This window comes from Sus scrofa, chromosome 4, assembly GCF_000003025.6.
Source record: "Sus scrofa isolate TJ Tabasco breed Duroc chromosome 4, Sscrofa11.1, whole genome shotgun sequence".
Taxonomy (NCBI): domain Eukaryota; kingdom Metazoa; phylum Chordata; class Mammalia; order Artiodactyla; family Suidae; genus Sus; species Sus scrofa.
The window spans coordinates 62,034,990-62,051,195 of NC_010446.5; the positions used below are offsets into that span (position 1 = coordinate 62,034,990).

The 16,206-nt window shown below is 39.7% G+C and overlaps 1 protein-coding gene across 1 annotated transcript in view; it reads left to right on the forward strand.

Annotated features, from left to right (window-relative positions):
- Positions 11,579–16,206, forward strand: part of UBE2W (ubiquitin conjugating enzyme E2 W) — a gene marked incomplete at its 5' end in the record, with an annotated part of 38,112 nt that continues 33,484 nt past the window's right edge. Inside the window, 1 exon segment of the mRNA NM_001243317.1 lies at positions 11,579–11,672. Coding sequence (NP_001230246.1) covers positions 11,579–11,672 — 94 coding nt within the window.

Sequence of the window (16,206 nt, forward strand, 5' to 3'; positions counted from 1 at the left end):
AGATCCGAACCTATGCTGCAGCTTGTGGCAATGCTGGACCCTCAACCCACTGATTGAGGCCAGGGATTGAACCTGCATCCTCACAGATACTCTGTCAGGTTTTTAAACCACTGAGCCTCAATGGGAACTCCTAAATCCTAATTCTTGTCTCTTGTCTTTTGATTTGTAGGTCAAACCAAACTTCCCACTCTTATTTACTTAAGGCTTGATACGTGCCAAACCCTGGCTCTAATCTACATTTTCCATGACATCGCATGTTTTCATGCTTTACGACATTTTATTTGCCTGAATACTTTTATTAATACTTAACAAAGCCTCTGGAGTATCCCCGCATAACCAAATCTAGAAGGTAAAATTTTTTGAATTGTACCTTTACAAGGGGAAAAAAAAGCAACATGTTTAAGTATTTTTCCAGAGTCAGAAGAGGCAAGCTAAAATGAGACCTCAGCTCAGTGGATTAAGGATCTGCCATGGCCATGAGCTGTGGTGTAGGTCGCAGATGTGGCTCAGATCTGGCTTAGCTATGGCCATGGTGTAGGCCGGCAGCTGCAGCTCCAGTTTAACTCCTAGCCTGGGAACTTTCACATGCTGCGGGTGTGGCCCTAAAAAGACAAAAAAATAAAGTAAAATAAAATGAGACCTCAACTCTATCAGGCTTAATGCTAATTACTGCTTTTCACCTACAGCATGAAATGTAGTGATCACAAGAGGAGGACAGTAGACTCAGCTGTATTTTATTTCATTCAGAGTCAAGGTTTCTGGGGAACTTAAATATTTTATTTGGAGTGTTAATTTCCAAAACACCAGACAGATAACTTCTGAACTAGCCTGAGAAATTCAGGTTTAATTTTCAAGTGATAAACTCATTGTCTTCTGGTTTCAAGTATGCATGAAGTGCCCATTGGGTTCCTGGTGAAGAGCATACCTACCAATCCTAAAGAGCTTAATTTAGAAGGAACAGCCATGCTTCAGCTCTGATTGATTCAGTTATTTTTGTGTGTTGACTGAATGTTCACAGGAAGCTTGAACTCCAACGGTCCAAAACTGAATTTAGTCTCAGCTGCCTCCAGCCCCACATTGGCAGAGACTTGGCCACCTCTACTTGTTCCTACTCTGGTATTTGTTTCAGAGTAGTAGTTGCACCATCACTCAAACTAACATCCCAGAGTCATCCTCATTATTCTCTTTCTCCCTCCCCCTATCTATTTACCACTAAATCCAGTCTATTGTATATCTCTGATTGTTCACTAGTAATAGCTCAACTCTTTATTTTTCTAGTAGTTTTCAGTCTGTCTTCCTGGCTTTCATCCTGTCTTAACTTTTCTAATACGTTTGCCGTATTATTTTTCAGTTATCATTCTTTTTTACTAAAATAATTTATCTTAAGTTCCTGTTGTGGCTCAGTGGTAACAAGCCCAGCTAGTATCCATAAGGACGCGGGTTTGATCCCTGGCCTTGCTCAGTGGGTTAAGGATCCGGCATTGCCGTGAGCTGTAGTGTACGTTGTAAATGTGGCTTGGATCTGGTATGGCTGTGTCGGTAGCATAGGCCAGCAGCTATAGCTCCAATTTGACCCCTACCCTGGGAACCTCCATATACCTCAGGTGTGGTCCTAAAAAGCCAAAAAAAAAAAAAAAAAATTTATGTTCGTTGAAATGTTAGAAGATTACAAATTAATAAAGAGAAAAATCACCACCCTGAGAAGATGATCAGATGGTTAGGTTAAGGGGTTATTTTATTTTTTAAATATTGTGGTTTCTCCCTCCCTCCCTCCCCCACAACACAGGGAAGTTTCTGGGCCAGAAGTTGAATCTGAGCCACAGCTGGGCAATGCCAGATCCACTGCACTGGGCCGGGGATCGAATTGGAGCCACTGCGGTTGGATTCTTAATCCACTGCACCACAGTGGGGACTCCTAAATACTCTGATTTCTATCTTTTTTCCTTTATATATATAGTATTTACCATTGAGAAGAAAATTCCTTTGTAAAAGAGACAGTCTAATTCCAAACATCTTCTCAGAGATACTTTATCAGTTATCTGTCCCCTCCCTCTTTTTTTGATTCTTCTCATAAATATTTACTTTGATAGGCATTTGAGTTATTTCTAGTTTGGTCCTATCATGAAAAATGCTCCTATAAACATCCTTGTACCTGTGTTTTGTTGAACATATGCCTCTTGAGTATATATCTTGGAATGGAATTGCTGGGTCAGAGCATATGTTTACATTCAGGTTTAAAAAAAAAGCATCAAAACATATGATGGGAAAAATAAAAATCATTAAAAAATAAATAGAAAATAAATAAAAGCATCAAATGATTTGCAAATGTACATTTCAACAACTATGTATGAGAGTTCCATTTCCTGAACATATGTACTTACCCCTTTGGTCTTGTCAGTTGTTTTAAAAAGTGTTAGCTATTTGGGGGAATTCCCACTGTGGCACAGTGGGTTAAGGATCCAACTGCAGCAGCTCAGGTCACTGTGAAGGTGCGGGTTCAATCCCTGGCCCAGAACAGAGGGTTAAAGGATCCAGCATTGCCATACATGCTGCCATTAAAAAAAAAAAAAAAGTAAGCTATTTGATAGACATATGTTACTATTGTAATATGTCTTCAATTTGCATTTTTCTGTTGCTCAGTGAGGTTGATTCCTTTTTCATATATTTCTTAATCATTAGGATTCTTTCTGTGAATTGTGTGTTGTGGTCTCTTGTCAGTTTTTCTGTTCCGTTGTTTTATAATTGACTTGTAGGCATTATGGTACAAATTTAACATGCATAGTATTCAAAACCTAAGTTTAATCAGTATGTTTGCACCCTTCTCAAAAGGTAAAATAACCATAGAATACTTCTCCAGTCATCTGCCTCCCAGTTTATGTGTTGATTTCCCTGTATTTTGGTTCTGTCTTGTTTTAATCTTCTATATTAGACATTTGGGGCTAATGATTTTTATTCCAACTCCAAAATATAAAAAAAGGCTTATGCCGCGGGAGCGGCCCAAGAAATAGCAACAACAACAACAACAACAACAAAAGACAAAAAGACAAAAAAAAATAAAAATAAAATAAAAATAAAAAAAATAAAAAAAGGCTTAGACTCACAGATGTAGAGAACAAACCAGTAGTTACCAGTGAAGAGAGGAAAGGGAGGAGGGGCGAGATAGAGGTATAGAATTGAGGTGCAAACTATTTTTTGTTCTTTTGCTTTTTAGGGCTGTACCCATAGCATGTGGAAGTTCCCATGCTAGGTGTCGAATTGGAGCTACAGCTGCCAGCCTGCACCACATGCACAGCAACGCAGGATCCAAGCCATATCTTCAACCTACACCACAGCTCACAGCAACGTTGGATCCTTAATCCACTGAGCGAGACCAGGAATCGAACCTGCAACGTCATGGTTTCTAGTCAGATTCGTTTTTGCTGCGCCATGACGGGAACTCCAAGAGGTGCAAACTGCTATATATAAAATAAGCTACAAGGGGAGTTCCCGTCATGGCACATCGGAAACAGTCCAACTAGTATCCATGAGGATGTGGGTTCGATCCCTGGCCTCACCCAGCGGGTTAAGGACCCAGTGTTGATGTGAGCTGTGGTGTAGGTTGCAGACACAGCTCAGATCCCAACTTGCTGTGGCATAGGCCGGCAGCTACAGCTCTAATTCAACCTCTAGCCTGGGAACTTCTATATGTCGCAAGTGCAGCCCTAAAAAGACCAAAAACAAACAAACAAACAAACAAAAACCCTACAAGGATATGTTGACAACACAGGGAATAGCCAGTATTTATAATAAATGTAAATGGAGTGTAATTTTTTAAATTGTGAATCATTTTACACCCATAACTTAGTTAATATAGTACATCAATTATACTTCAATTTAAAAAAAAGAGAGTGGAAAAAATATTTTGTTTTGTTTGTACTTTTTATAGAAGTCTTCAATAATGCAGGGAAACTTTTTTTTTGCTTTTAGGGCTGCACCTGCGACATATGGAAGTTCCCAGGCTAGGGGTCGAATTGGAGCTACAGCTGCCGGCCTACACCACAGCCATGTGTCTGGGACCTACACCACAGGTCACAGCAATGCCAGATCTTTAACCCACTGAGCGAGGCCAGGGATTGAACCCACATCCTCATGGATACTAGTCATATTGTTTCCAATGTGCCACAGTGGGAACTCCAACTTTCTATATCTATAGATTTGTGTCTTCTGGGTATTTCATTCAAATGGTATCATGCTATATGTAGTCTTCTGTGACTGATTTCTTGCTTACCTTAATGTTCCTGCAATTCATCCATATTGCTGCATGTATCAGTAATTCGTTCTTTTTTTATAGCCAGATAAACATTTTGTTGTATGAATACAACAGATTTTGTTTACCTATCAGCTAATGGCATTGGGTAGCTTCCATTTTTTTGTCAGTTATGATTAATGCCACTTTGAACATTTGTATTCATGTTTTTATGTAGACATGTTTTCTTCTCCCATTGAGCCCTTAATTTTTTTTTTTTTTTTCTTTTTTGGCTGCACCCGTAGCATATAGAAATTCCCAGGCCAGTAAGTGAATCCGAGCCACAGCTGCAACCTATGATCTCTCCTGCATATGCTGCAGTGCCTCACGTGCCAGATCCTTCAACCCATTGCACTGGGCTGGGGATTGAACCCTTGCCTCCACAGTGACCCAAGTCACAGCAGTCTGATTCTTAACCCATTGTACCACAGGGGGAACTCCGTGTATTTTTGAAGCCTGTTTTTGTTTTTGTTTTTTCATTTCAGTGTGTGTTTGGGTTCTGCTGTTGTTAGTACACCGAAGTCCATATGGTTTTGTAATCTTACTTAATTTGTATGGTTATTGATAGACACATATATTGTTTCTGGGTTTTGTGTGCAGTGATGCAGTCAACATCCTTAGCAATTTTTTCAAATACACTTACTGAGGAAAAACATTAGATGTGAGGCATGGTTTTGAATGCTACGATTACAAAGATAAAAATAACTTAATCTCTGCCTTAGTGTTGCTCACAATTATATAAATGCTATAAGAACATAAAGTAATTGCAGATCTGGTGCTTTTCCAGCTTGGAAGATAGATTTTTATTTCTGAGTAATTTCTCCTTTTTTCTTTATTCCTTTTTAAATTCTAGTCTTTCTAGATTCTGAAAAGAGAAATTGTTGCCTCGGTGGGTAGAACTTGTACTCCCCAAAGATTCTCTTTTGTTTCTGCCAGTTCCCTGGGGCATTACTTCCTTGACCACTTGGTTTAATTCTTGTCTAGAGTTCTCAGCAGGAATTCTGGTTCTGGACCCTGTGAGTGTCTTCTTGAGATTATGACATTTCATGGGAGACTCTTCCTCTGCTCATTGCCAAGTTCCAAACAGGCACATTTCATTGCTGTTTCCTTCTGTGCCCTTTATCTTATTCTCCATTGCTCTGAGGATTCATGGTTTTATGTAGGTCTTTTGAGAGATTCCTTACTTTTTGGTCTTGCCCCTCCTTGGGTTTGGTAGAAAACCCCAAAGTGAAATCCAGCCCTAATCCTTGTATTTCAGAGTTCCTGCATTCGCTTTGTTTTTGTTTTCTATGGAAAACAAATTTTGCTGGAAATGAATCTAGTTTCTGAAATGCATTCTTCCTTTGACTTTCATTATACCATGCTCCTGGTATTTCTCCCCTGTGACCACTTTCTTTTTGGACACTACTGTAAGCTGAAAGCCTGTAGAGATTATTTACGTATTTGTCTCTCTTTTTAGGCTATGGAGTCTTTAAGAACAGGAGTCATTTAGTCTTGTCACTTTTTTTTTTTTTTTTCCGCATCCCAGTCTGATTTTTGAGAATGTTAGTTTAAAATAAGAATGAACACCTTGATTTGTCAAAGGCTTTCCATTCCCTAAAAGGAGAAAAAGTTTTAGTAAGTAACTGTCAGAATTAAGATCTATAGAATTATACTTAGAATGCTTAGGAAAGAAAATGTTTTCTTGGAGTTCCTGTCGTGACGCAGTGGTTAACGAATCTGACTAGGAACCATGAGGTTGCGGGTTCTGTCCCTGGCCTTGCTCAGTGGGTTAAGGATCTGGTGTTGCCATGAGCTGTGGTGTAGGCCGGCAGCTACAGCTCCGATTGGACCCCTAGCCTGGGAATCTGCATATGCTGAGGGAGCGGCCTTAGAAAAGGCAAAAAGACAAAAAAAAAGAAAATCTTAATTTGCATGAATCAAGCTACCTTATTTTAAAATAAGGTAAAATTATTTCACTGCCTTATCACCTCACTCTAAAAGACTAAAAATGTAATTGTTCAATATTCGTTGTTTTTTAATCAAAAGCATTTCATGGGGTGTGGTAGTCTTCAACTTAAACAGTAATGTTCACTATCAAACAGTCGTAGTATTACCTATATAGTCATATACATCCTTAGCTGTCTGAAAAAGCAAAAATTTGAACAAATATGTAAGCCCGAGTGTTGGTGAAAATGATAACGAGCTGAAGAGACAGAGATGGTGTCATTAGGATGAAACTCCATGCTTTAGTACCATGCTGCACAAAGTGTGGTCTGTGGACCTGTTACTGGCTGTGCTTTTCATTTTTTTGAGGTCTTGGAAAAATTATTCCTAGTTTCTGCAGTTTCAGTGAGAGAGTATGGTATGGTTTAAGAACACATGAAGCAATAAATGTTAGCAAATATTAAGGCCAGCACTGAAGATTAGTTGGGATTTGTTACATCAAAATAATGTGGTATCTTTACAAAAATGAATAAACTTTTGCTCAGTAATGTGGGATGATGTTGAGGGAGGGGGAAACAGCAAACAAAAAAGCCAGAAAAGAGAGAGAAAGAGGATATCGGGAGATCCCATTGTGGCTCAGCGGGTTATGGACCCAACTGTTATCCATGGGTATTCAGGTTTGATCCCTGGCCCCGATCAGTGGGTTAAAGATCCAGCGTTGCCATGAGCTGTGGTGTAGGTCGAAGACATGGCTCGGATCTGCTGTGGCTGTGGCTGTGGCTGTGACCAGCAGCTGCAGCGCTGATTCAACCTCTAGCCTGGGAACCTCCATATACTGCAGGTACAACCTTGAAAAGCAAAAGAAAAAAAAAGAAAGAAAAGGTTATCAGTGACTAGAGATTGCATATGATGACAAGACATTGAAATCAAAAAGCAGATGACAGTGAAAACTGAGGCTATAAAGCTCTCAGGACTGTATACTGAAGGATCAGATGGATTTGTAGACTGTTATCTGAGGCTGTCACAATAGAGTAATCATTATTAGTAGGTTAAATTATGTTCAGTACACATAATGTCAGGGATCTATATTAGGGTTTAGAGATTTACTCCATTCATTTAAAATTCAAAAAATTTTTAATTAGAGTATGGTTGATTAACAATGTTCCGTCAATTTCTGCTCTATGGCAAAGTGACCTAGTCATTCATATATAAATATAGATCTATCTATCTATTCTTTTTCTCATTATCTTCCATCATGTTCTAGCACAAGTGACTGGAGATAGTTCCTTGTGCTATATAGCAGGACCTTGTTGCTTATCCACTCTAAATGTAAGTCTGCATCTACTAACCCCAAACTCCTAGTCCATCCTAGTCCCTCCGTCCTCCCTTCCCCCTTGTCTGTTCTTCATTCCAAGTCTGTGAGTCTGTTTCTGTTCTGTAGATGGATTCATTTGTGCCATGTTTTAGATTCCACATATAAGTGATATATGATATTTGTCTTTCTCTTTCTGACTTACTTTACATAGTATGATAATCTCTAGGTCCATCCATGTTGCCACAAAACATGCCAAAATGGCTCAGTAGTATTCCATTGTATATATATGTACCACATCTTAATCCATTTATCTGTTGATGGACATTTAGGTTGTTTTCCATGTCTTGGCTATTGTGAATAGTGCCGCTGTGAACATATGGGTGCATGTATCTTTTTGAATTGTAGTTTTGTCCAGATATATGCCCAGGAATATATAGTGGGGTAGTTCTAGATTTAGTTTTCTGAGGAATCTCAATACTGTTTTCCATAGTGGTTGTACTAAAAAAAATTTTTTTTTTTTTTTTTTGGTCTTTTTGCCGTTTCTTGGGCCGCTCCCGTGACATATGGAGGAAGGTTCCCAGGCTAGGGGTTGAATCGGAGCTGTAGCTGCTGGCCTACACCAGAGCCACAGCAACTCGGGATCTAAGCCTCATCTGCCACCTACACCACAGCTCACAGCAGCGCTGGATCCTTAACCCACTGAGCAAGGCTAGGGATCGAACCCAAAACCTCATGGTTCCTAGTCGGATTCGTTAACCACTGAGCCACGATGGGAACTCCCTAAAATTTTTTAATATTTAAAAGTGTTAGTCTTTATCCGTTATATCTCATTTCCTTATCATGACAGAGAAACACGTGGCATTTTCAAACCTGAGGAACCTAATTAAAGACATACTTCCTGCCCTCTCTAATGAATTTCTGTACCAGGAAGGATACACTTAAGAGTGAATTCCCTTTTTTATGAGTCTGCCAGATACACTGTTTGACCTTCTACTCATACTTTTTTTTGTTGTAAGTTTTATTAGTACATGTGTCAATTACTAGTTTTGTTAGTGGGCTTAGTAAGTATTCATTAACCCCCAGAATGTTAGTCCTGCTCCATCTCTTTATTGCAGAGGATGTGGATATGCAAGGTAATTTATTGCCTAGTAGCTAAGACTCTGAGGGACTGGCATGAATTGTCTTTTTAATCTAGTGACTTCACCCCCTCAGTTAAAAATTAAACAAGTTCCAGGAGTTCCTGTCATGGCTCAGTGGTTAACGAATCCGTTTAGGAACCATGAGGTTGTCTGTTTGATCCCTGGCCTCACTCAGTGGGTTAAGGATCTGGCTTTGCTGTGAGCTGTGGTGTAGGTTGCAGATGCGGCTCGAATTCCGTGTTGCTGTGGTTCTGGCGTAGGCCGGGCAGCTACAGCTCTGATTAGATCCCTAGCCTGAGAACCTCCCTATGCCGCAGAAGTGGCCCTAGAAAAGGCAAAAAGACAAAAAAAAAAAAAAGTTCCAGTGATTGTCTTGGATTCTGACCTGTGATACTGAAATTAAAATGAAAACCTGAATGGTGTCCCTTCTCATGGGGAGAGGTTGGATGGTTCTGGATTAAGTTTGCAGGCAAAATATTGGCCCTAGGCCCAGTCATCTGAAAGCTTGGCCGGAGTTGGAGATTGCAGATTGGAGAGTCTTCCAAATCCTACATGGTTATTGGCAGGAGGCCATAACCTTGCCATGTAGACCTCTGAATTGGGCTGTTCACAATATGGCAAGTGATTCTAGAGAGAATGACAAAGATGCAAGTCATAGTCTTTTATAACCTAATCTTGGGAGCGATGTACCATCATTTCTGCTCTGTTCTGTTGGTCACAGAGATCACTCTAGTACAATATGGGAGGGAACTACAAAGGGTGTGAATACCAGGAGATTATCTCGGAGTGTGACTACACAGGCCCCTTCCTTTGCAGACATATAAGAAGTAGTGTCAGGGTGGGGAAAAGATTTCTTTTTCCACAGCACCCTTCACCTTTATGTTCTGGAGACCTAGGGATAATTACACCCAAACAATTCTTGTCTTTATATCCTGTTTCAGTGGGTAGCTATGCAGATTGACCTTCCTATGTGTCTTGATTCAAAACAAGGGCTTAGTAAAGTTCTCAAGATGTGGAGGATTTTCACAGCATTGTTTCCCAAAGTGTGATCACTGATACAAGACTTTCCAAGATGACCCTACACTGAGAGGATTCCATTACTTTTGGAAACCTGTATGTTAATCTTCCTTCCCTTAGAGAATCCTTGTCCAAGTGAGCATACTGAAGTCTCTGAGAATTCTTGCATTACAGAAACCCATTTTTCCTTATTGAGCCCATATATTTGAAAATTTACTCGATTATAGAACCCACATTTGTTTAATATAAGTGGAATAAATTAAAAACCCTCTTCTAACATATCACAAATATATTCCTCCTTTATTCAAAACAAATTGTTTATGTAGCTTTCTTTCTATATTTTAGACAATTACAATTTTTCTTAACTAATTTTCAGTTTGTAATTTTTGCATTTTGGAAGGCAGCTGAGGTCAGAAATTGCAGGTTGTTGATATTTTCATTGTTAGTAATTATGATATTGCACACAGGAAAAGTTTTCATCTTTGGCAGTTTAAAAAGTCATTTTTTTAAAAAGTTGTGACATTGATTATCAACAAAGAAGAGAGGAGTTTTCTAATCTATAGTGGTGTTGGTTGATGGTAAGCTTATTTAAAGGTTTTATGAATTGATCTAGAAACAGTGCTGTATTGATAATATTTTACTATTTCAAAAAAAAGAAAACTAGCTTTTAAACAGAGAGTTGTTTAAAGTTCTGAGCAGAAATCCGTATTTGTGGAGTTCCCATTGTGGCTCACCAGTAATGAACCCGACTAGTATTCCATGATTACTTGGGTTCGATTCCTGGCCCCCCAGGGTGGGTTAAGGATCCGGCGTTGCCGTGAGCTGTGGTATAGGTTGCAGACACAGATTGGATCCTGCATTGCCATGGCTGTGGTGTAGGCCAGCAGCTGCATGGGAGCTTGCATATGCTGTGGGTGTGGCCCTAAAAAGGGGTGTGGGGGGGAAATCCTTACGTTGTGTTTTAATCCAGGAAAAGATGTTCATTAAAAATCTTGATTACGTTGCATGCAATTCTAATAGCATTGATTATTTGGTTTTTAAGCCCATAAGTTATGGGCTGCTGTGGTTTTTGTTTTGCTTTGTTGAACACTGAAAATGTTCTGCTGATTATAGAGAAGAATTGAACAGTAAAATCTGTACAAACAATGCAAATATTTAGCCATTTGGGGACATCTAGTATGTAAAAAAGTAACTTTACATATCTTAGGCCCTGATGTGTTATATTTTGGTGTTGAAAGATTAAATTATTATGGATGATCCTATTTTAAGAAAACAAATAGGCACTGTAATGTATGGATTAAAATTACTTAAAACATTTTCAAAAGGCTTTTTGCATGAAAGGCTACTTGTATAGTTCTGGAAAGCTTGTCTGTCTGAAATGACACATCCTTGGAGTTCCTGCTGTAGTGCAACGGGATTGGCAGCATCTCTGTGGCACCAGGACGCAGGTTTGATCCCCAGCCTGGCACAGTGCGTTAAAAGAGCTGGCGTGCCACAGCTGTGGCATAGGTGGGACAGCCAAAAAAGAAAAGAAAAAAATGAAATGACGCAATTTTTTAAGATTTATAGAGAACTGTGCTTTTTATAATTGAAAAGTGGTAAAGGAAACACTGCTAAAAGTTTTAAGCATTTATAACCTTATAAAGCTAATGGGATAGCTATGAATAGAGCATGAATGTTTACGAATATGCTTAGAAGTATTTTGATAATTGTGAGTTATAGAACAGGCAATTAAAATTTTGAGAATTAGGCATGTAAAATATATGTAAGATGTACAGAGCTTGTAAAGGAAAAAGCATGAGCATTTGGAGGAAGTTTAATCAAGGATTTCAGACTATGGTTAGAAGGATATTATGTTGGGGAAAAAGGTACAAATTATTATTGAAATTCTTTTCTAGAAACGACTACAGAAAGAACTGTTGGCTTTGCAAAATGACCCACCTCCTGGAATGACTTTAAATGAAAAAAGTGTTCAGAATTCAATTACACAGTAAGTATTTAAGTTTTAAAGTACTTACTCGTTTTTCTTTTATTATCAATAAAATATATGACTATATATTCATTTTTTGAAATACAGTATTATTTTCATACTTCATCCCATTCTTTTCCATCAAGATGTAAATCCAATAAACAGATCTTCTTCTATGTACTTATCTGTATGATTTTGTTTTATGAAAGTTTCTTAGAGTTCCCACTGTGGCTTAGCATATTAGGGACCTGTCGTGGTCTCCATGAGGATGCCAGTTCAATCCCTGGCCTGGCTCAGTGGGTTAAGGGTCTGGCCTTGCTGCTGCTGTGGTGTAGCTTGCAGATGCAGATCAAATACAGTGTTGCTGTGGCTGTGGTGCAGGCTGGCAGCCGGAGCTCCAATTTGACCCCCCTAGGCTGAGAATTCCATGTTACTGCAGGTGCAGCCATGAAAAGAAAAAGAACAGTGTCTTGCTAGTGAGGCAGCATATAAAAACTTTGGTTTCACTGTTATGAAATGTACTTCATCTATAATAGAGCAGTTTGGTATGAGGTTATTTATCAAAATTTTCAAAATCATAGTAAATGCTTTGGAGAGAATAACAGTGTCTGTTCTCAGTGTAAATGGCAGCCTCAAAATGAGATAACTGGAAATAATTCAAAGTAACTGCAGAAGGTAACTGCTGTTACTAAAGAGGTGTCCCCTTCCCGGTCCCCTGAACATGTTAGTTGCTTCATTTACGGAGCATAGCTAAGTGAACGTCACGACTCTCAGCATTCTCACTTAGTAGATAAGGAACTTTTCCTTGAAGATGAAAAGTGAAAGGTAGTGGGAGGATATAGAAGTATCCGCCAATTTAGCTCCTTCCTTGGGACTGAAACAAAAGTCTCTTTCTAGATGTGCCAGGAGGAGTAGAGAGATTTGGGTCCCTTCTCTTAAAAATGAGCGTTTGAATTAGTATGAAATGTTTTCAAGAGTATCATCCTAAGATTTCATAACCCATTGTAGTCTGTCCTTAACCACTCCTTTTTTTTTTTTTATGGCTACACTCTCAGTATATGCAAGTTTCTGGCCAGGAATTGAATCCAGCCGCAGGTGTGACCTACAGCCTGATCCTTTAACCCATTGCACCCACCAGGCAGGGGATCGGACCTCCGAGTTGCTGCAGTTGGATTCTTTTTTTTTTTTTTCCTTCTTTTTTTGGCCATACTTGTGGTATATGGAAGTTCCTGGGCTAGGGTTTGAATCAGCTTCAGCTGCCAGCCTGCGCCACAGCCACAGCTACACCAAATCTGAGCTGAATTTGTGACCCACACCACAGCTTGCAGCAACACTGGGTCCTTAACCCACTGAGCAAGGCCAGAGCTTGAACCTGCATCCTCGTGGATACTGTCAGATTCTTAACCCACTGAGCCACAGCAGGAGCTCCCTTGCCACTCCTTTGATTTAACAGTTCTGTTAGACAAGGGTAAATGTTCTAAAATGGGAAATTTTAAAATAATTGACTCTAGCCTTAAAAAAATCTCCAAAAATATAGATGGGATAGAAGCCAGCAAGATAAAAGTTTACTGTACTCCAATTTGTATGGCAGATAGAACAGTTCAAATATTTAGTGATATCTAGGTCCACAGAGCAAAAGTGACCAAAATTCGTACAACAAGTTCATATTATTTTCAGAAGAAACAATTTTTCGTTACCTTTGAGTTTGACATTTGAGCCAGTACTTAAGACGGGCAGGAGTCGAGTTTTAAGAACAGGAATATGAAGAAAGGATATGTTGATGTTTGAATGGATGTATTGATGTTTGAAAGTGTAGCATGTATCTCTAGCTCTGTAGCTATCTCTTTAGAGTATTGCTGGGTTCTCAGTGATTGGGCAGGTATAGATTCACTGCAGAACTGAGTGGAAGGTACAGAGATTTCCCATACACCCTCTGCTTCCACACAGGCCCTACCCCGTCTCATTGTCAACATTCCCAGAGTGATACATTTGTTAGAATCCATGAACCTATACTGATAGATCATAATCACTGAAAGAGTGTAGTTTACGTTAGTTCACTCTTGGTGTTGTCTAGTCTGTCGATTTGGACAAATGTGCAGTGACTTGTGGTATCATATAGTATTTTTACTGCTCTAAAAATCCTGAGCTTCATCTCTTCATCCTTCCCTCTCCTCCTCACCAACCCCTGATCTTCTTACTGTCTCCATAGTTTTCCCTTTTCCAGAGTGTCATATAGTTGGAATCATACAGTATGTAACCTTTTCAGATTAGCTTCTTTCACTTAGAAATATGCATTTAAGGAGTTCCCATCGTGGCACAGTGGTTAACGAACCCGACTAGGAACCATGAGGTTGCAGGTTCGATCCCTGGCCTCGCTCAGTGGGTTAAGGATTTGGTGTTGCTGTGAGCTGTGGTGTAGGTCACAGATGCAGCTCGGATCCCGCATTGCTGTGGCTCTGGCATAGGCCAGCGGCTACAGCTCCAATTCGACCCCTAGCCTGGGAACCTTCATATGCCATGGCTGTGGCCCTAGAAAAAACAAAAAAGCAAAAAAAACCAAAAAACTAAAAAAAGAAAAAAAGAAATATGCATTTAAGGTTTTTCCATGTCTTTTCATGGCTCTCAGTGACTTTTCATTTATCTCAAACAGAATTTGAAAATGGAGCACACATGTAAAAGTAAAGCATTTGTCAGAGTTCCTGTGTGGCTCAGCAGGTTAAGGACCCAGTGTTGTCTCTATGAGGATGCACGTTCAATCCCTGGCCTCGCTCAGTGAGTTAAGGATCTGGTGTTGCTGCAAGCTGTGGCATAGGACACAGATGTCACTCAGATCCAGTGTTGCCGTGGCTGTGGTGTAGGTCTCAGCTGCAGCTCCAGTTCTGCCCTTAGCCTGGGCACTTCCATATGCCACAGGGCTGTAAGAAGTTTAAAAAAAAAAAAAAGACAAGACAGTAAAGCATTGTTCTTTATAATTAAGCAAGTGTCTATGTTTTGTTCCATATCATTAAACAAGAATTATACTCCATTTTCATCTCCCCCCCCTTTGTTAACCTACCTCAGAATATCCTGTAACACTATCCCTATTCTATACTTTTCAAGGAAATTGTTAATAATCAGTTGTTTCCATTTTCAACTTTTTCGTGAGTAGGGAGAAACTGTACAACACAGTGATTTATAAAAATTTAAACAAGGAGTTCCCATTGTGGCCCAGCAGAAACAAATCTGACTAGAAACCATGAGGTTGTGGGTTTGATCCCTGGCCTTGCTCAGTGGGTTAAGGATCTGGTGTTGCCATGAGCCTGTGGTATAGGTCACAGACGTGGCTGGGATCTAGCGTTGCTGTGGCTCTGGCGTAGGCTGGCAACTGTAGCTCAGATTAAATCCCTAGCCTAGAACCTCCATATGCTGCGGGTGCGGCCCTAAAAAGCAAAAAGAAAAGTTAAATGACTATTTTATGTTTTTACAAATAGAAATATTTGTATACACATAACCACAGATTATAACTACCAAAATAACAATATCTTTGTCCAGAATAAACCAATCACTTAGAGATATTTGTCGGACAAGAATTTTTCTTTTAAAATAATTTATTGTAAATGTACTTCAAAAGTTATTGTCTTTGCATTATCTTCCAGAATATGAAAATAGTCTTAAAAAATTAGATCATTATTTAAGTGGGATTATGTCGGATAGGTAAGGAAGGTGATGAAGGCATGTTAAGCTTTATGGAAAACAATTTGGTAATATGTATTAAGACCTTAAAAATATGAATATCAGGGAGTTCCCGTCGTGGCGCAATGGTTAACGAATCCAACTAGGAACCATGAGGTTGCGGGTTCGGTCCCTGCCCTTGCTCAGTGGGTTAATGATCCGGCGTTGCCGTGAGCTGTGGTGTGGGTCGCAGACGCGGCTCGGATCCCACGTTGCTGTGGCTCTGGCGTGGGCCGGTGGCTACAGCTCTGATTCAACCCCTAGCCTGGGAACCTCCATATGCCGTGGGAGCGGCCCAAGAAATAGCAACAGCAACAACAACAACAAAAGACAAAAGACAAAAAGACAAAAAAAAAAGTATATATATGAATATCATATCCTTTGACCTAATAAATAAACTCTTTCTGTGTTATCTTTTTTTTTTTTTTTTTTTTTTTTTTTTAAAGGGCTGAATCTGAGGCATATGGAAGTTCCCAGGTAGGGGTCCAATCAGAGCTGCAGCCACTGGCCTACACCACAGCCACGTCAGATTGTAGCCAGGTTTGTGACCTACACCACAGCTCACGGCAACGCCCGATCCTTAACCCACTGAGCGAGGCCAGGGATTGAACCTGTGTCCTCATGGATAGTAATCAGTCCTAACCCACTGAACCACATCGGGAACTCCCAAGCTCTATGTTATTTTAAGGAGGGAACAGAGATATAGAAAGATGGACTTAGAACTAATTAAATAGGTAAATGGTTTCTCAGTGTAGCACAGTGAAATGGCAGCCCGCAGCACTTGTGGTCCATAGTCATGTAAGGCAGAAATTGTTTATAGTCATAATTGCCTTGGAAAATCCCT